This window comes from Arachis hypogaea, chromosome 14 (genome assembly GCF_003086295.3).
Source record: "Arachis hypogaea cultivar Tifrunner chromosome 14, arahy.Tifrunner.gnm2.J5K5, whole genome shotgun sequence".
NCBI lineage: Eukaryota > Viridiplantae > Streptophyta > Magnoliopsida > Fabales > Fabaceae > Arachis > Arachis hypogaea.
In genome coordinates this window covers 39,200,516-39,224,628 of record NC_092049.1, presented here as the reverse complement: position 1 = coordinate 39,224,628, position 24,113 = coordinate 39,200,516, and the positions used below count along the sequence as shown (strand labels likewise).

At 35.5% G+C, this 24,113-nt stretch overlaps 2 protein-coding genes and 1 long non-coding RNA gene across 6 annotated transcripts; 2 read left to right on the top strand and 1 right to left on the bottom strand.

Annotated features, from left to right (window-relative positions):
• The first annotated feature begins 3,242 nt into the window (after window positions 1-3,242).
• LOC112742003 (uncharacterized) lies at window positions 3,243-17,832 on the top strand. Of its 3 annotated transcripts, none has more exons than XR_003813478.2 (26): window positions 3,243-3,838; window positions 4,339-4,451; window positions 4,560-4,686; window positions 5,138-5,236; window positions 5,317-5,385; window positions 5,483-5,617; window positions 5,693-5,761; window positions 7,640-7,695; window positions 7,815-7,974; window positions 8,994-9,158; window positions 9,576-9,660; window positions 9,930-10,163; window positions 10,290-10,384; window positions 10,499-10,541; window positions 11,424-11,575; window positions 13,380-13,490; window positions 13,906-13,974; window positions 14,088-14,231; window positions 14,536-14,610; window positions 14,695-14,871; window positions 14,953-15,091; window positions 15,803-15,857; window positions 16,125-16,250; window positions 16,361-16,474; window positions 17,071-17,187; window positions 17,421-17,832. XR_003813478.2 is itself a non-coding variant. In XM_025791214.3 (26 exons), exons 1-26 carry the CDS (start codon window positions 3,734-3,736, stop codon window positions 17,484-17,486), a joined length of 2,847 nt encoding a protein of 948 aa, XP_025646999.1. In that variant the 5' UTR covers window positions 3,243-3,733; the 3' UTR covers window positions 17,487-17,832. The 3 variants fall into 3 exon arrangements, 2 of the variants coding, with proteins under 2 accessions (XP_025646999.1, XP_072070180.1); XM_025791214.3 differs by having other exon boundaries at window positions 15,006-15,091; XM_072214079.1 differs by having other exon boundaries at window positions 3,246-3,838; window positions 4,568-4,686; window positions 15,006-15,091.
• LOC112742005 (uncharacterized) lies at window positions 12,103-13,017 on the top strand. The gene is made up of 2 exons (XR_011870871.1): window positions 12,103-12,238; window positions 12,643-13,017. It is a non-coding gene; the product is annotated as an uncharacterized lncRNA (long non-coding RNA).
• Window positions 17,833-18,513: 681 nt separating the features above from the next.
• On the bottom strand, window positions 18,514-23,911 carry LOC112742004 (SEC12-like protein 2). 2 transcript variants are annotated; one of them, XM_025791217.3, is made up of 10 exons: window positions 23,384-23,911; window positions 22,937-23,031; window positions 21,095-21,245; window positions 20,251-20,342; window positions 19,989-20,088; window positions 19,792-19,867; window positions 19,587-19,707; window positions 19,250-19,429; window positions 19,091-19,155; window positions 18,514-18,804 (listed from the first exon to the last, which is right to left on the bottom strand). In XM_025791217.3, the coding sequence occupies exons 1-10, from the start codon at window positions 23,681-23,683 to the stop codon at window positions 18,719-18,721; spliced, it is 1,266 nt and encodes a 421-aa protein (XP_025647002.1). In that variant the 5' UTR covers window positions 23,684-23,911; the 3' UTR covers window positions 18,514-18,718. The 2 variants fall into 2 exon arrangements, with proteins under 2 accessions (XP_025647002.1, XP_025647003.1); XM_025791218.3 differs by having other exon boundaries at window positions 19,250-19,366.
• Between the last annotated feature and the right edge of the window lie 202 nt (window positions 23,912-24,113).

Genomic DNA, 24,113 nt, shown 5'->3' with positions numbered 1-24,113 from the left:
TACCTCTTTCTTTTAAACTAAGAAACTTTAGAAATGAAATTACCAAGAATGGTGGAGTGATGCCATTGAATTAAAAGTTTCCAAAAGGTTAACAAAGCACTTTAAATTCATTATTCTATGGGAATGCTTATTGATTACCAATAGACCATTCACTACCAAAGCATAGACCACCTTGTATCAGAATGTTTATCAAAAGATAACAAGCACAACATTACCTTGCCAAACTTGGTGAGAATAGGAGGCACAATGCAACCTCTTTTATTTTTGACACCTGAAAGCGTGACAGTCAAATTAGATTTTGACGAAACTAAATATAACAAATGGTATCTAAATGGGGAAAAGAGACAAAACAGTAGCAGAAACTAAGATTTAAATTAAAACCAGTGTGGCCTCCTAAACTATAAAATTTGAGAAAAATGAAAGATACTGTGATAGTATCAAGCTTTCCAGAGAGTTGATTCTCCTATTCCAACAGATTAAATGATTCCCTCACCATCTCCTGCACCCTAAATATCCTTCTCACTCACCTCAATCATGAGAATCCCACCCCTCCCCCTAACTTGCCATTTGGAAGGTTAGTTACAACATTTGTTGGCTCATTAACTCCCCTAGGAAATAATATTGACATTAGGAAATAAACAATTACCAGCTGGAAATATGGATCATTTGGCAAATGCTTCAAAGTAAACTCCCTCTGGCATGTGTATCTTGGATCTGTTTTGTGCAAAACACCATGTCCGTATCCAAGAATAACCTGGCAATCCAAAAGTGAATAGCCAAAACCCTATTAACAAATTTCCAATACTTCTCATTGCACTTATTCTAGTTACGAGAACAACCCTTATTTTGGAAGTATAAAAAATTGTCCCCTAGTTCTTTTCAAATCTTTTACAAAAAGCGTGAAATAGGAAAAGAAATAAAAGAAAGGAATAAGAACAGGACTTACAAAGAAGCAAGAAGCTAAGATCGATGAATGCCTGGAGAGTCTAGTTTCTTCCAAAGCTAAGCAGGAAGGGAGCGGCGCCAAAGGAGTTAGGGGTTTGCAGAAAGGGAAGGGAGCGACGGCAAAGGGAGCATCGACGGCGGTTTTGCGACGGCAACTGAGCAGAGGAAGTCACCGCTAGAGAGTCACCGCAGAATGAGGGTTAGGGGTGCCGGAAGAGGGATTGCCGGCGGAGGCATTGCGAGCGCAGCTACGTTCTTCACAAAGTATCGTCGGAGTAGTTCTTCGTCGGAGTGTCGTCGTCGCAGGAATGGTTCGTCGTTGCAGGAGTGTCGTCGTCGCAGGAGTTAGGGCTTAATGTTTGAAGAAGGAGGAGTTAGGGATTAGGGTCTTTGAACGAAGGGTAGTATACGAGCTTCTTAAGGGTAGTATACGAGCTTTTTAGTCTTTAATGTCAAAATTTTTAAGTTACAAGACTCAAACATTTTAATTTGAAGGGTATACGAGCATTTTTAATTTTTTTCTGAGGGAACCTTTTGGCCACGCTTTTGAAGCGTGCCAAAAGGCTTGTAGGAAACGGCTACGCTTTTTAAACGCCACAATAACAAAATTCTGTTGCCACGCTTTAAAAGCGTGCCGAAATCTCTCTAAAGCGTAGCAGAAAAAAACGTGGCTAAATCTCGCATCAACTGCCACCCTCATAAAAGCGTGGCCATTGACCCTTTTCGCCACGCTTTTGAAGCGTAGCAAATAAAAGACGTGGCCAAATCTCTATTCAAGCACCACCCTCACAAAAGCGTGGCCATAGGCCTTTTTTCTTGTAGTGTAATAACCGCTCTTTAATTTAGATGATTAACAGAAGCATAACCGCCTGTTCTACTCCACCTATAAAGGTATAATATTTTATCCTCAAAGGATATACTGAGTTCACAATACTAACTTAAGCATCGAGTGCCTTTTTGTTCATACTCTCCGTGACGTGATATCTCTCTGGACGAAGAGCTCGGATCTTCCTAGCCTATAAGCTTGGTGTTGGAGGCAACAGCTCGGCATCGACTCCCAAAAACCGAGTTACGCCCAGGTTACTCACACAAGAACAACTTGTATAGAATTGTATGGTAAAATAGCTTGTATATGGAGAATAATTGATATAAATATATGTATCTGTTAGAAACAAGAGACTAAACTAGAGAAATGATTTCTATATTATTGAGTGTGTTCAAGTTGTGTAGAATGATACAATATAGAACGGTATTTATAAGTACTAAGAGAATCGAAATAATAAAGACGTAACATCTTATAATAAATATTCAGATATGCTAAATAATGCTAATTGATCCTAATTGATCCTAATTATATTCTAACATCTCCCCTCAAACTCAAGTGACAACTTGAGTTTGAAACATATTTAAAACAACGAAATAAAGAGAAAAAAACTGCATAAATTGATAAAACGGGTGCAGACGGAACTACCGGAAGGAAGTGCAGATGGAACTGCCGCTTGTCTGAAGGAAGCGCAGATGGAACTGCCGCTGTCTGAAAGAAGCGCAGATGGAACAGCCGCTGTCTGAAGGAAGTGCATATGGACCTGATAGAAAGAAACGCAAATGAAACTGTCGGAAGGAAACGCAAACGAAACTGCCGAACGGGAAAGTAGACGAAACTGCTGGACGGGAAAGTAGATGGAACTGCCGGACGGGAACGCAGACAGAACTACCGGAAGAGTGGCCGAAAAACTGCTGAAAAGATAGCGAACTACCGGAAAAAAGCATTGACAAAAGAGAAGGAAAAAAATGGTACAGAAGAAAAATATGATGATTTCACCAGAAGAAAAAGAACTTATCCTCTTCAAGGAGGATACCATGGCTCTGATACCATGTTAGAAACAAGAGACTAAACTAGAGAAAGGATTTGTATATTATTAAGTGTGTTCAAGTTGTGTAGAATGATACAATATAGAACGATATTTATAAGTACTAAGGGAATCAAAATAATAAAGACGTAATATCTTATAATAAATATTCAGATATGCTAAATAATGCTAATTGATCCTAATTGATCCTAATTATATTCTAACAGTATCTTTTAATATGTATTTTAAATTATAACCATATTCCGTATAAAAAAGTAATTATTTATATATAATATATATTAAAAATTATAAAAAAAATATAAATATATACAAATACATGTAAAATTTTTTATAAACATAATAGTTTTTTCTTTTTCATAATTCAATTTTGGTGATTTTTGGCCGTTAGTTCATTATTTAGTGCAATGCAATACTGCAACACCTTTTCTCGAAAAAAAAAAGAAAAAAAAAGTGAATTCCTATTTTTCCATCTGCTTCTCTGTCCATTCTTTTCTTCCCCGCCTAAACCGTGCAATAGAAGAAAGGCAGGACGAACTACACAAAAGTGAGAAGGAATTCGGAATTCCGGTATGTAATTAACTAATTACTAATGTATCGAACTTAAAAAGATGCGAGTAAGTGAAAATGAGAAGCATGTAGCAAGTAATAAGCAAAGACGTGCAGAAGAAGGTGGGAGAGAAGGGCACGCTCACTCACCCAAAACTGAAATTCCAAGCACACTCAACATATCAGTTTAAAAAAAAAAAAAAAAAGAAACGAGGAAATTATAATATTTAAGATTTAGATTATTCTCGCACCAACCGCAAAATAAATATATATTTTTTCACACACTCGCACCTATCCATCACATCACACTACACAGTGGTTGGTTGATTCCTCTCTCGCAACTCGCAAGCAACAACGAAGAACGAAGAAGAATGGATGATGAAGTTATTCAGCGAGTGTTCCACGAAGGAGGACGCGATTTCTACCAGCAGCAACCTTCAACTTCCTCCATCCTGCAATCTCTCCCACTCCATGTGGTAACATATACATGCATCTTCATCTTCTGTTGTTTTGTAATTTCTTTTATTTTTTGTTGCGTTTGATTACCTAATTCTGTATTTTATCGTTTCTCGCCGATAGTGAATTGACTCTGCTTCGCAGCTCTGCCTTGCGGATTGCAATTTGGATGAAATTGAACTTAGTGTGTACAAAAATATGTTGACATTTATCCGTTTCTTCACTTCAATTTTAGGGTTCGAAGTTTAATTTTAAAGGTTGAGTGAATTTTTTTTCCGGCATATGGTAATTGTACGTATCGGTAACTATACGTAATAGCTGGAAAAAGTTAACTATCGTTGCTGATCATCCTATAGCTGAACTTCCGCAGCTTAAGGACCTCTTTGCACGATCTTTAAAAAAATCGAAAACATTGAAAGTGAAAATAGGAAATGAAAGTAGAAACCAAGCATACTCTTAATTTTACTGATTCATGAAATTGTGGAGTGTGTTGCTAAGATACGGATGTCAAATTGTGCAGTCTTTTGATCATGGCTATTATTTACTGGTAAAATCTATCCAAGAACTACGTGAGAAAAAGGAAGGCCTTGTTACGGTTGGAATTGGTGGTCCTAGTGGCTCTGGAAAAACAAGGTATTGATATTGCTGTCAATTTATTGCTTTGGATGTGTTCTGTTGAAGTGAACTAAGGTGTGTGTTGTTCAGTTTCCTCTTAATTGTTGCTTCTCATTGTTCTTGAAGCTTAGCAGAAAAGGTGGCATCCGTTATTGGTTGTACTGTTATATCAATGGAGAATTATCGTGATGGAGTTGATGAAGGGGGTGATCTGGATTTTATAGATTTCACGAGCTTGATCAAGAATCTTGAGGTATGCATTTGTTTCTCTTGAGCATGTCTCAAATGCTGGTCTATTGTTACATAATTATTATCTTGTAGATGGCTTTAATGAATTTGCAAGGCTGACCTTCTACTAAATCCTTGAGTTTTATGCTTTACGTTTAGCCTTTTCAAGCTATATTCTTATTGAGATCTGACAAACACTAGACAAATCAGAAAAGAGAAAGAGAAGAACAAGAATAAGAAAAAATGGATTTCATAGAAATGTTTTAGCAAATTTCATGTTAAGAGTGTTGGTGGAGATTATATGGCTGTTTTCTTTTGTGCTGAAACTGATTAGCTTATGTATTGAACATCAATTATTTAGAATTTAATTTTATACTCTTATGCTGCTAGCAGGAAAGCTGCTGTTCTTTCTTTGTTCAAAGATTTTTCCCCTTATCATTTGATACTTTGTTGATTGGCTTATCTATTTCAATCAGGATTTGATAAAAGGTGATGATACATTAGTCCCAGTGTTTGATTATCAGCAAAAGAGACGTGTTGGCTATAAAGCTATAAAGAGTACTGCATCTGGTGTGGTACGCAAAGCTCATTTTGTCCTTTTAAGGAGTTCCTTTATTTATTTATTTAATTATTTATTTATTGTCATTGGTTTCAGATAATAGTTGATGGAACATATGCATTACATGCAAAACTGCGTTCTTTACTGGATATTCGAGTTGCTGTGGTAATTTCTAGCATTATAATAACTTTATGGCCTTTGTTAAGCAATAAGTTGCTTATGAATTTCAATTAATGCATGCCATTTGCTTTTGATATGACAGGTTGGCGGTGTTCATTTTAGTCTGCTTTCTAAAGTTCGCTATGACATTGGAGATTCTTGTTCACTGGATAGCCTTATAGACAGCATTTTTCCATTATTTAGGAAGCATATTGAGCCAGATCTTCATCATGCACAGGTTGGTCCCTTTCATGTTCTAACTTCCATTTTTTTTGCCACTAATGCTTTTACTTCCTCTGCCTTTTTTTGGCAGATCAGAATTAACAACAGTTTTGTATCATCATTTAGAGAGGCAATCTACAAGGTTAAATGCAGAAGTGAGGTATGTTTTTCGTTGATGAAGTTTTTACTGATGCATGTCTTCCTGTATGAATTTGAGTTTTCTCTTTGCTTCATTTCCAGTCTGTCTATTTTCATTTTTCCTTCCATGTACATTGGAAGACCATCAATTGCTTGAATTTTTCACCTGGTACTCATACATCATACACCACATGCATCCTTTGACTTTTTAAAATAAAAAGGGACAAGTGACCCTGGTGAAAAGGAGCTCAAAACATTAGCCTTTTTGTTCAAATGTTCCTTACCTAGTTCCTACAATGGCGGGAACCTTGTGAAGCGTGCAGCCATTTTCTTCTGTTCTTTATCTAGCTGGTTAATTGTCTAATTGGATTGTGTATTGTTAGATTCCGTAAAAGAGTAAATTACCATTTCTACCCATAAAAGTTGAAAACGCTGACATATCTACCCATAGAAGATAAAAATTACCATTTGTACCCATAAAAAATTGATTTCGCAAGTAAAATTACCCAAACCCTAAATAATTACATAAAATCCTCAAACTACCCCCTTCTCTTCTCTCACGCACGCACCCACCCTCACTCACTATCTGCAGCACCTAAACCACCACTGCCGTAGCATCATCTCCCTTCCTACTCTCTCTCTCTCTCTCTCTCTCTCTCTCTCTCTCTCTCTCTCTCTCTCTCTCTCTCTCTCTCTCTCTCTCTCTTGAACATCAACATAGCCCAGCCACTATCCTCTTCAAAATCACAAAAAAGAACAAACTCAGATCAAATTGAAGAATAGAACATGCATAGATTCAAAATAAAACCCTAATTTCTTAGAACCTTCACCAAAAATTGTCAATTTCTCAGATTCAAGATCACTATTGCCGTTGCAAATAACACAGAACATTAATTCGATTTTGGCGACGCTGGGAGGAGATGACGAAAACGCATCGCTAGGAGGAGAAAAGAGCAGCGACGCCGAGAGAAGAAGACAAAAATACGACATTTGAAAAAGGAAGGACTCAACGTTGAAGAAGTTGTGGTTGCAGAAAATAGAGAACTCAATTGCTACTTCCTGAAGCCAAAAACCTCCCGAAGAAGAAGAAGAAAAAGAGGAGGGGAGGAGAAGATGAAGCTCGCGACAGCAAAAGGAGGAACCACCATTAATACACAAAAGAGAGAGAAGAACGACAGAGATGAGAGAGACATCAATAGGGAAAGAAGAGGAAGGAGAAAAGTGCGAAGAGGGAGGAGAGAAAGAGAGAGGGACGATTAAAGAAGATAGAGTAGAAGGAAGAGAGAGAGAGTGCGAAAAGGGGAGGGTACTGCAGCAATGGGGTTCACGGTTTAGATGAAGATGAAGAGGATGAGACTCACCAAGGGTAGTTTGGGAATTTTATGTAATTATTTAGGGTTTGGGTAATTTTGCTTGCAAAATCAATTTTTTATGGGTACAAATGGTAATTTTTATCTTCTATGGGTAGATATGTCAGCGTTTTCAACTTTTATGGGTAGAAATGGTAATTTACTCTCCGTAAAATTAACACTGTTGATTTCCTAATTTTTCAATTGTCCATGCCCCATATTAGAAATTAGCTATTATTTTATGGTCTGTTCCGTAGTTATTTCACCATAAATGAGCAGAAATGGAAGCTGAGAGAGGAAGGTTTTATTGGCATTAAGTTCTCTTTTAGTTGTTGATATTGATATAAAGCAAGCATGGTTTATTTAACTATGTGCATGCCCCTTTATAGTTTGCTTCTTCGATTTCTCCTTGAGCCCCCCCCCCCCCCTCTCTCTTCTCTCTTCATAAAAAACCAAAAAAATGGCACTCCGTTAATTTTGTCTCGAATTGAATATAGTTTTCAGCAACTATAGAATGTTATGGTTTGACTAAATTTTATATTTTGTGACAGTCTCCAGAGGGATATTCAAGTACTGCCTTTCAAGGGAATGAATCCCAAACAGATAAGTGAGTGTTTCAGATGTTGGAATAAAAAGATTGTATTCGTCATTAGTTTCATTTTTATCTCACTGTTTCTTAGACGAGAGATTTTAAAATTTAAACTAGAGTATATGTCTTGCTTTCAGTTGTATTGAAATGTACCTTAGACCACCTTCCACTAGTGAAGAAGCAAGGATAAATGATTGGATCAAAGTGCGGCAGTCTGGAATTAGATATTATTTATCACTTGGTGACCAGAGGATTGTTGACAAAAATTTTATTATCAGGCCTAAAGCAGAGTTTGAGGTATGACTATTTTCAGTTTTTCTCATCTTATGCTTTTCCTATAATAAAACAATAATAAACATTAGTGCGGTGTATCTAGTTAAAAGATATATCTGTAAAGGACTCTATCTCTGTAGTAGTGTAGTTGTAGTTTAAAACTGCTAATTGCTACCGAAGACTTGTGTTAAATAAGAGGGTTTGGAATTTCACTCCTAGTCGATCTTTTCAAACATACAATGAGGTTTGTGGAAGTTATAATAGTGCCCCTCAAGGCCTGTAGACAAGATGAGAAAAAAAAAGTAGTAATTGACTTGCTAATCCCATATAAATGTATATGTGTATATTGTGAGAGTGACTGCAGTCCAACTGACTGGGGCAACAGAAGCATCTTTGTATTTGTTTTAGGTACGATAGGAAATATGTTTTTGGGAGGTATCTTGAACTATGTGCTTTGGTAATGGTGTTTGGTTGTTTTCAGAATTAGAAGAAAACTTGGAAGCTTTGACCACAAGGTATTTTGTGCTATTAAGCCTAATAGTGTTAAACAGAGAAGAATATGAATTGTGTATTTTGATTTTTGAATCACTAGTGAGCTTGAGCACAGTTCAGTGCTTATATGCATAGAGGAGTAGCTTGTTCAGAAAGCTAGTTCAAGGGGTAAAAGAGACGTTTCATGCTTAAGTTATATATGAAGTCTATCACTCTATCCTAGATGGCACTTACTTTAACCGCCTAACAGATTAGCTTCAACTGATTTTGATCTCTTTTAGGCTCTTACTCAGTTCACTCTATTAAAGCTCAAGTAAAATATTTTGTCTGAACTAGAAAGAAACTTGAAATCTTTTGCCTGCTAATAAGGCTGAAGAAAATATTTTATTTAGTCTTAGATGCCTTGTACTCTAGGTAAAACTTCTAATGTACCTCAAATTATGGCTCTTTTGTCTTTTTCCATCAGAAATGTGTTGTTATTGGAATAGAAAATGAAAATGCTCTTCTTTTAGAATTTTTTTTGGGTTCTTTTCTGATTATAATGGTGGCAGGTTGGACGAATGACATTGGGTGGATTGTTGGCTCTTGGATACACAGTTGTCGTTAGTTATAAACGCTCATCCACAACTGTTGATAATGGCAAGGTTTTGGTGTCTTTTGAAACCATTGATGCCCTTGATGAGACATTCATGGTGATGAGAGGAACTAATAGGAAGGTATTCGGCCTTTTTTCTTTACGACTCTTGGTCATATTCCCTTTCAAAATGCAATCTTCTTAACCTGCATTTATTGTTCATTGTTGAGCTTGAACATTTTGAGCATGATTTTCCTGGGATCTATCAAGAGTTTCCGAGGCTCTTAATTTTGTTTTATCTTGTAAATCTTAGCCATCTAGGCTTCAAATTACTTAAGAGCTTTCTAGCAGATATATCTTCTCCTATTGTCATTTTTAGGACAGCTCCCTATCATCCATACTATATCTTTTCTTACCTTCTCTTTCACTTTATATTAAGAACCTTGTTTGGCTAGGGATTTCTATGTATATCCTTGCTGCCTACTCTAATTATGCATTTTTTTATTAATAATATGCTGAGTTACTTATCTAAAAGAGGGGGGAAAATAATTTTCTGCAGACTGTTGGAACAGAAGCAATGAGGCTTGGTATCAATGGACCTTGGATTACTAAATCATATCTTGAGATGATCCTGGATAAAAAAGGTTGGATTTGGATGCACTTTGACTTTGTCTTTTTGCACTCTATTACTTCTCAATTAATCGAGTTATTTTTTATTGTTTGATATTATTTCTTGTTATATATGCTGATGACTGCTCGAATAGGATAATTGTTTTGAGGATAATGAGCCAATTGGCTAAGCATAGCTTAACAAAAGTAGATTATATTAATTATCAAGATAAGAAGAAGCTCAATTTCCTTGATGATCTGACTCATTCTGAACCTGATATTGTTTTCTTTTTACCACTTACAGGTGTTCCTCGCCTTAATACACCACCACTGGTGACTAATACATCTGTGCCTGGAAGTCAAGACACTGCAATCATTGCACCAAAACCAATTCGCGTGACTCCTGACCTTGTTACGGGATTGGAGGATTTGTCTCAGCCATGGACTCGGTCCCCAACAAAATCTAAAATGGAACCTGTTATGGCAACATGGCATTTCATATCTTCAGATTCTTCCCACCCTGACAACTCAGTCCTAGGTATTTTTCCTCAAATGGGAGGATATAGTCTAATGTCTAAAGTCTTTTTTATATATCTTTTGACTGGTTCTCATATCTACATAAGGTTTCTTTTAAATTGAGACTTCTCTCATGAAGCAACCACAGATCCTTCATCTTTCAGGGATACCATTAGGCTTGCTCCAATGCCTGAGTCATATGACCTGGATAGGGGATTGCTTTTGGCTGTTCAAGCCATACAAGTAAGGAAAAGCGTGGAATTACTTTAGAGCCTTATGTTCTGAAGATTACAATTCCTTATAAATTCAATATTATATGTTTGATTGAATCCTAGCTTCCTATTTATCTTGTTTCAGGCTTTGTTGGAAAATAAAGGTTTCCCAGTCATAGTTGGAATTGGTAACATGGATTTTTCCTAATACCATATCCTTTCTCCTTTTTATGTGTGTGTGTGTGTGTGTGTGTGTGTGTTCATTTACCCTTACAAACATTCTTCCTACATATATTGCTGTCTTTCATGCCACATGGAACAATGCATACAACTAGCTGCACTCAGAAAATCAGAATAAAAAATTATATATTTGTGTAAAACATCTAGACGAGGCATTTTGGAATATGCAGAATACGTGGAACCCTTGTAAATATGTGATTGCTTTCAGAATCTGAAAGTGATATGTTAATAATGAATAATCTGAGGTTTTTCTGGATAAAAATAATCTAGGTCAATTTAGGTATTATCTTATTGACGATACCTAGTTAGTTTATCAGATGCTGACATTAGTTCCGTAACATGTTGTAGCTTACATAAGTTATGATGTATGTGTTTTTATCTTGCTCTGAATACTTGTTTCTCAAAAATCAATCTTGAGTTCTGGATAAAGCAAGAGCACAACTATTTTTATGTTTGAGAACCTTCCTTTGCTGTAATTCAGTCACCCTATTTTCCTTTCACTCTTGATACTATTAAACATAAAAAACACATTAATGGTTTGTCTGAAATTCTAACAGTACTTGTTGGTAAATCTTCATTGTTGTTTCTGAAATGTTCTTAAAGTATTCTCATTTTTAATTATGAGTAACACATATTACTCTATGGTTACATATTCATTTGTACTCTTCTCATACACATAATGCAACTTTCTCTTTTTCTTCTGCTTCATATTTTGGTTCTGCTCCATTGAACATTGTCAAATCAATTGATGATGTGCAAATACCATTCATACATCTAACAGCTGCTGTTTTCAAAAAATTATTGACTCTGAGGGCAGTTATGCATTGCAGGAGGTCCAAGTGGTTCTGGAAAGACTAGTTTGGCTCATAAAATGGCGAATATTATTGGATGTGAAGTGTTATCCCTGGAAAGCTATTATAAACAAGTAAAGGATTTCAAATATGATGACTTCAGCTCTCTTGACTTATCTTTGCTATCAAAGGTGAAGTAACTGAATAGCTAATATGTATTTTATTGGGTTATTTGTTCTTGTGTAACATCCTAATAATTTTCAGATTATGCACAAGTCATAACATGAATTTATTAATAAATTTAATTGTCCACTGACTTTAACCTTTTAACAAAAAAATAATACATCAGTGTAACTAACAGTTTGTTTTCAAATAAAATAATTGAAATCATGGGCCATGAATGATGATTTTAGTGAGACCCTTATAAGATAATACAAGGGCTGGTGTACAAGCATCTTGCGTTAACGCAGGATCCGGGGAAGGGCCGCACCCTTATAAGATAATGACAAATAAAAATAAAGTAATCACTCAAGACTAACATGAATTCTCACTCTTCTTTTATGAATAATTCACCATTCACAAAAGTTTATTCATAGGACTTTTACATATAGTTGAATGGAAGAACACTAAAATTCAAGACTTATTTCTAATAACTCTGATCTTTTCCACACCCTCTCCAATGTCTGGCTGCTCACCAAACTACGCAAAACTCCTAATAGTAGATGCCTACAAGTGGAAACTTCGGAAGCCGAATCTCAGTTGGATGTCCCTTATGACAGATCCTCATCCTCCTCATGATCTGGTTGGACTACATTGAGTTGCTGGAAGTGCACTGGACTGCCATTTTGTCCCAGGTGAGCAGTGTGGATGTATATGTCTGTATGGGTCAGGTGGAGCAAAGTCTTGATCTACCACTGAGACATTAAAACCTCTAAGAAATAGCAGTAGTTTTGGTTATCGAAAGATTGTGCAAATCCAGATTGTAAAGAACATTGGACCCCGTTATTCCATTTAAAAATTACAGAGGTCATTCTTTCAAGTCTGATGAATACATACCAGTCTATTGAAGTAAATTTATTCTCACTTCCTTTTTCTGATGTTTATCTAGATTTGAAAAATGACCTTTGTAATTGTAAATGGGATATCAATGATTTCAGTGTTCACTAAAATATGGAATTCTACCCTGTTTTGATTATCTCTATTGCTACCTTTAGGACATATGTACTTTTTTGGGTAAAAATCTCAATGTTGGTGCTAGATCAAGACTCTGCTCCAATTGACCCATGAGGAAACATCTATGTCCACACTGCTTAGTGGGACAGAATGGTACCCAAGTGGACTTCAAGCCACTCAACATGGTTCAACTAAGCCACAGATTGTGGAAGAGGAATTGTCAAAAGGGTCCTATGATCCACTAGCCAACTGGAAGTGGTTTCTGAAATCTCCACTTTTTTTGAGTTGTCTGCTGTAACTGTAATGAGTAGTGGGAGCTCAGTGAGCTGCCGCAGACATGAGAGAGGGTGTAGAAGTTGTCATTGTTATCAGAAATAGCCTTGAATATTCTTGTAAATGAGTATTTATGTTAGTCTTGAGTGATTACTTTATGCATGTTTGTTATCATATAAGTCTTTCACTGAACCATTTATGTGTTGTGCTTTTAACTATTTTGTTTGTGAAAAAAGTTCATTTGCTAATTCACTAAAATATTTTTTTCCCCTCAAAAAGTTAAAAGTCAAGCAGAGCACAAGTAACATTGCTGATAAAATTCATGTTATGACTTATGCATAATGTGAAAGTTATTTGAATGTTATATTTTGCATAACTGTGAAGCTTTGAAATTTTCCTCTCTTTTTCTTTCTTTAAATAAGATGGTAATATATATAGATAGTCTGTTTGCCAAAATAAAGGATATCATTTTATTTAAATGCTATATAGTAAAGGGTTCTGGATACTTTTCAGCCACTGTATAGTGTACTTATAGGTAGTTCCTTGCAGAATATTAGTGACATAAGAAAAGGCCGAAGAACAAAAGTACCAATATTTGACTTGGAAAGTGGTGCTCGGAGTGGCTTCAAGGAACTTGAAGTTTCAGAAGATTGTGGAGTGGTCAGTCATAAACTAGTTTCCCAACGTTTTGATAATTTCTTGATTACATTTTCTTTTACATATATGCATTTAAATATGCACAAATGGTGTAGAAGATTTTGAAATGAGTGCTGGTCTGAATATTGACATGCTAATAAAGGGATTAATGTGACACGGAATTGCTATCGCCTACCTTTCTTGAACATTTGTGCTTAACTTCTGAAAACCCATATCCACTTTTTACATGTTCCCTGTTTTCTCACAACTACAGGACACTTGAAAAGCGAAGTACATATATGCACAAGTACTCAACAAATATATATATCTTAGTTTGTATGTCCAAATATTTCCGAACATAGTTGCTAGTTAATATTATGCTAGTTTGTTCAGTTTCTTTTCTGTTGTGTTTACTGAGAGCTAATCTATTTCTTACCAGATAATTTTTGAAGGTGTCTATGCTTTGCATCCTGATATCCGAGTATCACTTGATTTTTGGATTGCTGTTGTAAGCATGAGTCCATCCATCTTTTTTCTATTATCCATTAATATTTGAATCCGTATTTGTTAGGGCTAAGAAATTTGTAGTAACTTCCATTTTGATTTCCTTATTGAAAACAGGTAGGAGGAGTTCATTCACATTTGCTTTCACGAGTTCAAAGGGATAAGAGTAGAGTGGGTTGTTTTATTTCCCAGAATGAGATCATGATGACGGTGTTTCCAATGTTCCAGCAGTACATTGAACCTCATCTCGTTCATGCACACGTTAGTTGATAGCATGCTCTCTCTCTCTCTCTCTCTCTCTCTCTCTCTCTCTCTCTCTCTCTCTGGAATGATGGTTTAAATGATTATTTAATGATTTCCCTCTTAACGCCAAGTACTGTACTAATTCATGCCTGATTTACACATACTAATTCATGCCTGATTTACAATGTACTTGTGTAAAATCTTAAGAAATACTATGGTTGTAATATTTTTCTATGCATGATCACTGGTACTAGAGCAGCAATATAGAGCTGGATGATTTTACTTAATGGTGATGATACATTTGTTTAATGCTGATTTGCAGCTTAAAATTCGAAATGACTTTGATCCTGTGCTTTCTCCTGAGAGTTCATTGTTTGTGTTGAAGAGTAACAAGAAAGTAAGAATTTATCTTAACCTGTAAATTATATTGGGTGACAAGGTTTGTTCAAACATTGATACTAAAGATAACAACAAACAACAGGTAGCATATCAAGATATTCTTGCAATTCTTGACCGAGCAAAATTTTGCAGTTCTGTTCAGAAATTTATTGATATTTATATAAGGCTGCCTGGGATCCCTTCTAATGGGCAGTTGACAGAAAGTGATTGTATTCGAGTCAGAATATGTGAAGGAAGATTTGCCTTGCTGATACGTGAGGTTGAGAATATTTTGTTTCTTCTCTATTTGCTTGCTGATATAGTTCACATATTTATATATCAATTTATGATACTTTTGCAGTTTTTCTGGTTTATTTTATTTGAAAATGAAGCATATTGTGGTGTACTTGGCAGCCTATTAGAGAAGGAAACTTCATCATTCAGCCTAAAGTGGATTTTGATATTGGCATTAGTACAGTTGCTGGTCTTCTTAATCTTGGGTAAGCCACATTTTTAATGCAAGAAAATCTTCTCTATCTATATATCTTTGGTGTATACAACTATACAAGACTGTACTATCACTATGTCTTGAGGAGTTCGTTATGGTGTTAGAGATGCAATTGGTTCTAGAATAACTAACAATTGTATGGTAGTAACTGGTAACTCCTTTGTGGATGTCCTCCGTATTTATCTTGAATTAAATGATAGATACGTAATTATCGCTAATATTTGTTGCCTACCTTTTCGAAAATTTGAAGTTAAAATGTGTTTCTCAAGCATGCATTTCACATTATCGTGCATCACATAAACTAACTTGGGAATGAAATAGTAAGAGGGGAGAAAGCAGATAAATTTAGCAATAACTCCTCAAAATGAAGGCTGGTTTCTTTAATGGGCTATGGTGTTTGTTTTGCCCACCATGCTTTCTCAATTAGCATGGACAAACTGACAGGTGACATTGAGGGAAAATGAGAACGATTTTTAGTATTAATGCTATTCCTTAGAATAGATATTGCTCAGGAGTATACTAGAACTACTCTTTCTCTCAATTCTTAACTCTATTTAATTCCTTATTCGGTTTATGCTATGTTTGTCCCAACAATATTACCTCTTGTAGATATTTTCTTTTTATCTTTTATTTTTTATGAAGTTTGTGTATCTGTGTAGTATTATTGTTATTCATCTATTAATTGGTACCACTTTTCTGTCAGGTATCAGGCAGTTGCTTACATTGAAGCCTCTGCATTCATCTATCAGGATGGAAAGGTCACACGATAAATCTTATGGCTTAAATTTGACCCAAAATAATAGTATTTAATTTATTTATATGAGTTACAAGGCTGAAAGGAGTTTGTTCTTGACTTCCTTCTTCCCTGAATGTAAAACTCTCCTGATCGGAGTACTTCTGTGCAGTAAGATATATCATTATATTATTGCACAGAAGGATGTTCACTTGTCAAGATCATCTCCAGGCTTATTTCTGTTAATTAGTTTAACTTGCTGTTAAAATTCTTGTCTCATTTTGTCCCATAGATTCTAATTGAGGTTGATCATCTACAAGATGTCCCTGGCCCATATATTCAGATCAAGGGTGTTAATAAAGATGCAGTGGCAGCAGCGGGTTCAATGCTTGAATTGGATGGCTCATATACAACTAAGGTTCAACTTGTTTTATTTTAGTTCCTTTTCCCCTTTTGTGCATAATGCTAGGGCTGGATATATCTGGATGGTGGTCAACTTATTATTATTCTTGTTCATTATTTTGGTAGAGTTATCTTGAAATAATTTTAGAAAGACTACCAACAATAGAAAGAACTTCTGGTGGGATTAACTCTCAGCAATCAGCAAGGCTGCTAGAGATTATTGAATTTATTCAATCTCAGGTATACCTTTCCTCTTTGACTAGATATTAGTGTATCTTTCTGGGGCACCATTTAATATTAGCCATTTATGTTACCCATTTTCTTTGTGCATACATTGTATAAACCTCATACCTAAAATGCAGCAACTTGTGGAATTCAGATTTTAAAGTTCGGTCATGGTAGAGACTAGTCTGGTTTTTCATTTATAGTAGTTGTATTGGATTCACACATATTTCAACTGATGAAGATCGACATATGCCTTGAAGTAATTTAGTTTATCAGTGCACCAATATCCATGTCTTTATATGTATGTATATGTATATCTTTGTATATATAGGTTAGGTGCATAGCTGTTGCTTCAAAAACTTGAAGCTTGATATTTGATGCATAATATTGTATCGAATAATAATAAAGTCAGATGTATACTGTATCTGGAACATGAGGGGTAATACAGCCTTCCTAGGATCTTTTTTCTATTCAAAACATTGGACGATTACTTTGATAAAAAAGTTAATGCATTCCTGGTCGTACTAAACCTCTCGTTTCTGCATTTGTGAAGCAATTTTTGTTTATTTTTGCACATTATCATTTAGTGTCAGTTTTGTTGGAATGATCAGGGGTGCAGCTCTCCTTCAGAATCATCACCAAGTAGGGGAGTCTCTCCAATTGAAGGGGCTATTGAGGAGATGCAATCAAGGATTAGAAGGCTTGAGAGGTGGCTTGCTATAAATACGGTACTCCCAAAACACTATTCCCTCTTTTCTAAATAAGCACTTTCATTTTTTATGTTCATTGAAAAATTGATATACTTGGACAAACATTTTATCCAGATATATTAATCTTTCAATGAATCAAAAAAGTAAAAGACCCTTTTTTGAGAAGGAAGGTGTTTCCGAAGTTCTTAGCGACTTTCGAGCTCATTGTAACTCTTGTTTTTGTTGATCTCTTTATTTGATACCGTGGGCAGGTTCTATGGACATTTCTAATGTCTGCCCTTGTTGGTTTTTCACTGTATCAAAGGAGGCGTCAGTGATGGTCTTGCAAGTTTTCAAGATCATGCATTGGCATTATTGTCTAGTAACCTTGAAATATAAACAGGGCTCAGTTTTTTGAATGGTGAGTCCATGCAAACTAAATGGTCACTAACCCCTTTAGAATGGAACGCGGTTCGTCAATTTCAAAGAGTGAGAAAAGTGTTGATTGATTAATATGCACATTATTTGTTGGCAGAAATGAGATACAGGTTATTCAATAATAAGTAATGTAGATAGACAAACGCGAAAAAGAATATATTGTAGATATATATTTAAGTACTGCTTATGCGTCCTAAGTTGAACTGTCATTTTATTATTCGGTATAGTGCAATTTAACTTAAGTCACTCCCTAACTTCAATTTTTTCTTGTCGAATGGCAAATAGGTTTCAAATCCTACCATTGGGTTAGGTAAACTTGGTTCATCTAAAAGTCAACAAATTTCTGATTTGGCGGCGAGTTAAACCATTTTAAAACCATTTAGAAATTATATTACCTAGGATTATTGTAGTTATAATAAAATTTCGAGTAAATAGTCATGTTGGTATTTGAAAGATTTTTATTTTGATGAAATGAGCTCCAACTTTTATTTTTGACAATAAATTTTCATATATCAGATGTTTGACAAAATAGCCTAGGTAAATAGTCATGTTGTTAACCCATTTACTTTAGTGGTTAACGAAATTGTGTGTGTGGCATGTTAAGTGTTGATATAGAAGGTTACTAGTGAAATTATAATATTGCCTCCTTTCAGGTGGGAGATCATTAACCCTGAAATTCCAATTTCACGTCTTCCCATTCTGATTGACCGCCATTGTCTCAGTTAAAACCCCATATGTAGGCTTGCTGAGAATAATACTTTCCTCGAAAAAAGACAGATATTTCTTATGGTATTTCCTATGTTTAAGTTGGCATGCATATATGGCCAATGGTAAAAGGCAGAACATAACTCGTGGCATAAGAACGTTGTTCAATGGTAAAACAATAAATATGCTCATAATACCAAGCAAGAGGGGATCAAGCCAGGATTGCAATAAATATGCTCATAATACTGTAAAAAATTGTACACAACATGCGACAGTATTACAGTCCATGATACAAGGCACTATATGGACAAAGGAACAACGCCATTATGTGGGGGGAGAAAAAGATCAGGTAAACGGGAAACACCCCCCGAAAAAAAGATGAAAATTGGTTTATGTCTAAATAAAGTACTATTGAAATTTGAAACCTTCACTTTAAAATTCCCTGAACCTTTAGGAAGTAAATAGCTATTGCAACCAGGATGATAAACATTGCAATCCACAAGTTAAATCCTCCTGGGAAGAAGAGGAAAAGAAAAAGGGGAAGAAAGTTAGATGCTAAACTATAGATAGATGATAAATACAAAGTCCATATGACAAATCATACATCTAAACTATAGATCCATAATTTCATTTATAGTCTCTCGTTTATTATATAAACTCTTTAAATTACTATATTTTCCCAGATTATTCTTAAATTGTTGGATCAACTTTTTCCTTGATAAGTTCAGCTATTACAAAAGTGGCTCAATTGGACAATAAATTTTAAGGCTAGCCGCAGGTATTATTATGAAATACATACCTTCTTTCTTCTCTTCAATTTTCGTTACTCTTGCACTTGAATCCAAGGATATGGAAGCCAAGGCCCTAAAATGAACCCACAACAATGAACCAACTACCTCCAAAATGGCATAAAATTTCTTGTAGTAGGAAGAAAAATATAAATGCATCAACTTCAAACCTTGAATCCGGGGAGAAAGCTAAAGCAGTTACGATGCCAAGGTGAGCCCTTTTAACCATAGTATGAATCCTCATATTTGTAGAATTTACAACGACAATGTCTCCTGAAGGTGTTCCACTGCATGTCAACCCATCGAAACAGAAGCAATAAGTTCTTGCAAATAAAAAGTCACATCCTTCCCTGCAAACACTGCTCTCAGCTTTCTTTTCCCTTCATGTATCTTTCTCTCGTTTTTCATATATAGCATTAAAACCCAAAATAAAGCCACCATTGGTTTCCATGTAGCACAGCGGTGTCATCCTTTAAGTACTAAAAAGGTACAGATTAGAGTATCTACCATGCAAGGTATTTCCCATCAGCTGAGACATTCAACGCAGAGATTGTATCGCGAGTAATATGCTTTGAGCTCATCCTTTCCCATGTCTTCGTATTCCAAGTCAGAATGCTTCCACCTTTATCTATATACAATAACAAACTACTTGTGTCAGACAAATACAGAAACAACAGGGGGGAACAACATCTTTGTTATGGATATTAATTACCTGTGACCACAGCAATATATAGAACCTGGGTTCCATCGCTTATTTGAGAAAATCTACAACAGCTAAAAGTTTCACGCTGTATGAAAACAAAATATGATTAGCATATACCAAAAAGCCCAACCCTCACCAATTAACCTGGTTAAGATTTCAACCAATATCTGCCCAACCAGTTTTAAAGTAAAAAATCAGCAGCTCACATTTTCATTTGGTAGAGAAGTTAATACTATTGACGAAGAAATATCCCAGACCCTGCAGGGGCCACCACTTCCCAAAGAGACTAGCAATTTACCATCGGAACTGCACAACAAACACAACAGACTATAAGGTACAATCCATCAGAAATAATAGGGTATAGAGCAGATCTGTCTGTCTTTTCTTTGTTAATTATTATTCCTTTTTTTTTATTTGTAGAGTCAAATAATAACATCAATGTAAAATGAGCTTCTATCTGGAACAAACCTGAAATGTAAGTCCTTCACAGTAGAATGAGATTTAGACTCATTGAGAATAATTTCCATGCTAGGCCACTTAAAAACCCTTAGATTGCCATCCTGTACTGCAAAACAGTTACAAGATTATATGGCATACCACTCCCTCAGAAAGAAAAAGAAATTCTATACATACTAACGATTATTTGGCAAATGAATTAAAGCAAAAATTCCTGTACTTTAGAAATTCAAAGCATCATATAGCTACCATGTGCAACTACTGTCCCATTAACATAAATCCTTCACCATTACATATTAGTTTGCCAAAAGTAAGAAGCAAAAACCATGGACACAAGGCCACGTAACACAAGGAAAATTGAATCAAATAGATGCAGCTAAAACAATGTTTACATTTTGACAGCTTTTCAAGCTACAAGTGGTATGTTGGATTGATGTTATAGTCATCCTTGCAAGGTGAGTCTCTTGCAACACGTCTCTAGAGAACAATATTTTTGGGTTTATGTTACATGGTACAAGAAATAATATTTGTACCAAGGATGAATGGTTACATCTATAAGAAAAGAACTCATTCTATTGGGTTTACCATTATAGTACATAACCATCACCTTTCATATATTAAGTGAATGTGTTCAATTAACCCTGGGATATCATCTTGTATCAAATCTTTTCTCAACTAACAAGAGCTTGAATCATCATCTCTAGGTAAACATAACTTGGTTGAAGAAGTGCGATAATGCCCAAGGAGTGGAGATGTTTCTCCAGAAACCATTTTATTTTTGGTCAAGCTACCAAATATTATCATTGGTAATATAAGATAGTTTCTTTTAATCATTCAATGTAAAAGAAGACTATACCTCCCCACCAACAGCTAGTTCTGTTCCATCACTGCTGAATGCCAATGCTAACTGTTGTCCAACGTCCTGCAACTGAGTGAGCTCTTTCTCTGATGTCTTCAGACCCACCTTATGAGATTCAGAATTCTGGTCTTGGTCCCAGTCAAACCATCTGGATAAACAAAGTATAATAACTTTAGCTAGATGTAATAGAGCAAAAGAAAATCAAATTTTGTTTTTCAAATAAGAATGAACAAAGCCTGTAAAGGATAGACTGACAAAATAACATCAATTATCTCTCATACATTCAGCAATCAGTAGCAGCACTGTAAAGCACCATACACCAATCAGCTAGATGTCAATCCAATAAAACTAATTTAAAACTAGGAAAATAAAACAAGTGTTCGTCAAATATTTTTGCACACTCAATTTAAGGTTCCCTCAGAGAGATACGTAGTGTACTGTGGCAATCTCAGTGCTATTATATTAGAACACAGTCCAATTTTGCTTAATAGAACCAAACACATGGAATTGAACCTCGTTTTTGTGAGATAAAGAGTGATGGATGGCAAGCTGCTGGTTGCACACATTCCCACAGCAGATATTCTTACTAAAGTTGTGTCTAAAGAGAAGTTTTTGAATACAAGAGGTAAACTATTAGTAACAGATTTTCAGAAATGTAGAGAGGCCAGTTTCAGGGGGCATAATAGAGTGAGTTAGATAAGTGATAGTAGAGCCTAGAGAAGCGAGAATAGAGGCTGCTAGTTATAAGCTGAGCCAGATAGGATATGACAGCTGTATGGTAGTTGTAGCTGTCATAACTAAAGATAGAAAGGACTATTGTGTCCTTTAGACTAGTTTGCACAGCAAGCTATTCCTCCTTGTTATAAGCACATATTAGTGCTAAACTCAGTCATAATGAGCATTACACATTTCTGAAACTTCTCTCAATCTCTGAATTCTCTTCTCTTGCAAAACACTAATATTTCACAATGTGCTTATTGCTCTTATAACAAGATCTGACAAATAGAACCAAAATTTAAAAATGAGACAAAAAGTAAATCATAAAACTCCTCATATATACGAGTTTCTTCCATTAATTAGTATGCTCATGCACCGTTCCTCGTTGCCTCATTTTGTCAATCTAACTTCATAACTTACAACATTGATGCTAGCCATGATAAAATCAAGTTCTTGAATTTGTTGTGTTTCACATGCTATGGTTGGTATTACTGAATATCATCTTGCATATTTGGTATCTATTCTATGCCCAATTTAATCTTCCATCCAAAATTCAGGACTAGAAAGATAACCTATCAGAGTTTAAATTACTATACATAGGGTAATAAGAATCAAGTATGAATAACTTCAATCCTTATGCAGCTAACATAACCACTGAAAGATCTGTCTAACTTAAGTATGCCCCTGCGTACTTGTTCAACATGAAAATGATTATATTTTGGATAAATTACACATAAGCAACTATATAGAGCTCATCCAGTTCCTCATACTTCTGGAAATGTTTCATTCCTTATGTTGGATCAATTAGCATATAAAATTAACAGCTATCGAATCATGAAGTCACTTTCTATCTTTATCCCTGTTTTTAGCTCGCTGACGCATGGTTGAGTGAGTAGAAAATGGAAAGGCATTTAGAAGTGATATTCTAGACGAAAATGAAAATGCTTCCATTTTCTACCTGCTCAACTTCAACTACGTGTATGCTCAAACCCGCCAGGGTTCTCTCATCTATAATATACGCCATGAAGATTTCAACAGAGAAATGAATCCTACATAGATTTTTCTTCCCAGCAAACAGAACCAAACTTCAATAAAAGAAATAAGAGGTGGGAAGAAAAAGACCTGCAACTGTTTGGCATTGCACAAATAATGCCATCTCCATTGGGGTGAAGAGCCATTCTATAAGGCAACTCAGAACCGGTTCCTAGCTTATTCACCTGAAAATATTCATAAGTTTACTCAAATAATAGAACAATCCAATCATCCTATCAATTGCTACCAAAAATAATAAAAAATAAAATCCAGCTACTCTACAATTCATGCATTCCAAACAAAATCTACCACTATAAATCAGCCATGCATCTAAATGAAGAAAAACCTCGCATTCTAACACAAGCAAATGAAGCAACTGCATCAGAATCACACAACAATATCCGAATCAAAAACTAGATCCGGTCCCTCCAGCTTCGAAACACACAAAACTAATACATGAAATAAAAATCGAACAACAAATCAAATCTGCTACGAATTCCAGAATCGAACAAGAAGCACAAGGAATTAATGACATACCGGTTGATCGGAGAGAGAATTCGACGCAACATCGAAGTGCGAAAGCAGCACCGTATTGGGGATACCGCTGCGGCCTTCTCCACCGCCACCGGCGAACACGAGGTAGTTTCCGGAGGCAAGCTCCTCTGTCGGTGGTTCTGCCTCCTTCGTCGGCGTTGAGCTCTGATCGGCGGCGGAGGATTCATCGGAGGTTTGGTTGTGGCGAGATTTGAGAACGCGGTGGGGAATCCAAGCAACGGAGTAGAAGGGAACACCGTATTTCTTCAAGTTCGGAGGGTCTGAGATTTGGCTCTTCCCCATTCTTCCTCTCTCTAAAACACTCTCACTCTCTCTCTCTCTCTCTCTCTCTCTCTAAGATTCAGCAATGAATTGATTAGAGTCTCCTCTGTGATATGCTATCTGGATCCCCGTCTTGTAATTGTGAATGTCAAGAGAGTTTTGGAGTTGACGCGCGGTGATTAAGCTCAAATCATTGATGTTTAGAGAGCGAATATGTACTCTGTCTATCTAGCCCAATTTGAGAAAACCATTTAATTGAGTTTTTTTTTTTATTTAAATAGTTTAACAATAAATATTTATATTAAAAGTAATTTATAAATAAATTATTTTATATATAATATTTTAATTTTAAAAGTATTTATTTAAAAAAAATGTGATAAAAAAATTTTTATTATGAGAGAGTTATTTTTTTTATTTTTTTATAAGTACGTAAATAGTTTTTTAAAAAACT

What these genes read in the sequence shown, in the direction of transcription:
- LOC112742004 (XM_025791217.3), bottom strand. Translation starts at nt 23,683, where the DNA reads ATGGGGAAGAGCCAAATCTCAGACCCTCCGAACTTGAAGAAATACGGT. An exon ending in CTTCTCTACCAAATGAAAAT is followed by an intron (nt 19,868 to 19,988) that starts GTGAGCTGCTGA and finishes GTTTTCATACAG; the next exon opens with CGTGAAACTTTTAGCTGTTG. An exon ending in GCTTTCTCCCCGGATTCAAG is followed by an intron (nt 19,156 to 19,249) that starts GTTTGAAGTTGA and finishes GGTTCATTTTAG; the next exon opens with GGCCTTGGCTTCCATATCCT.
- LOC112742003 (XM_025791214.3), top strand. Translation starts at nt 3,734, where the DNA reads ATGGATGATGAAGTTATTCAGCGAGTGTTCCACGAAGGAGGACGCGAT. An exon ending in AATGAATCCCAAACAGATAA is followed by an intron (nt 7,696 to 7,814) that starts GTGAGTGTTTCA and finishes TCTTGCTTTCAG; the next exon opens with TTGTATTGAAATGTACCTTA. An exon ending in TGGCTGTTCAAGCCATACAA is followed by an intron (nt 10,385 to 10,498) that starts GTAAGGAAAAGC and finishes ATCTTGTTTCAG; the next exon opens with GCTTTGTTGGAAAATAAAGG.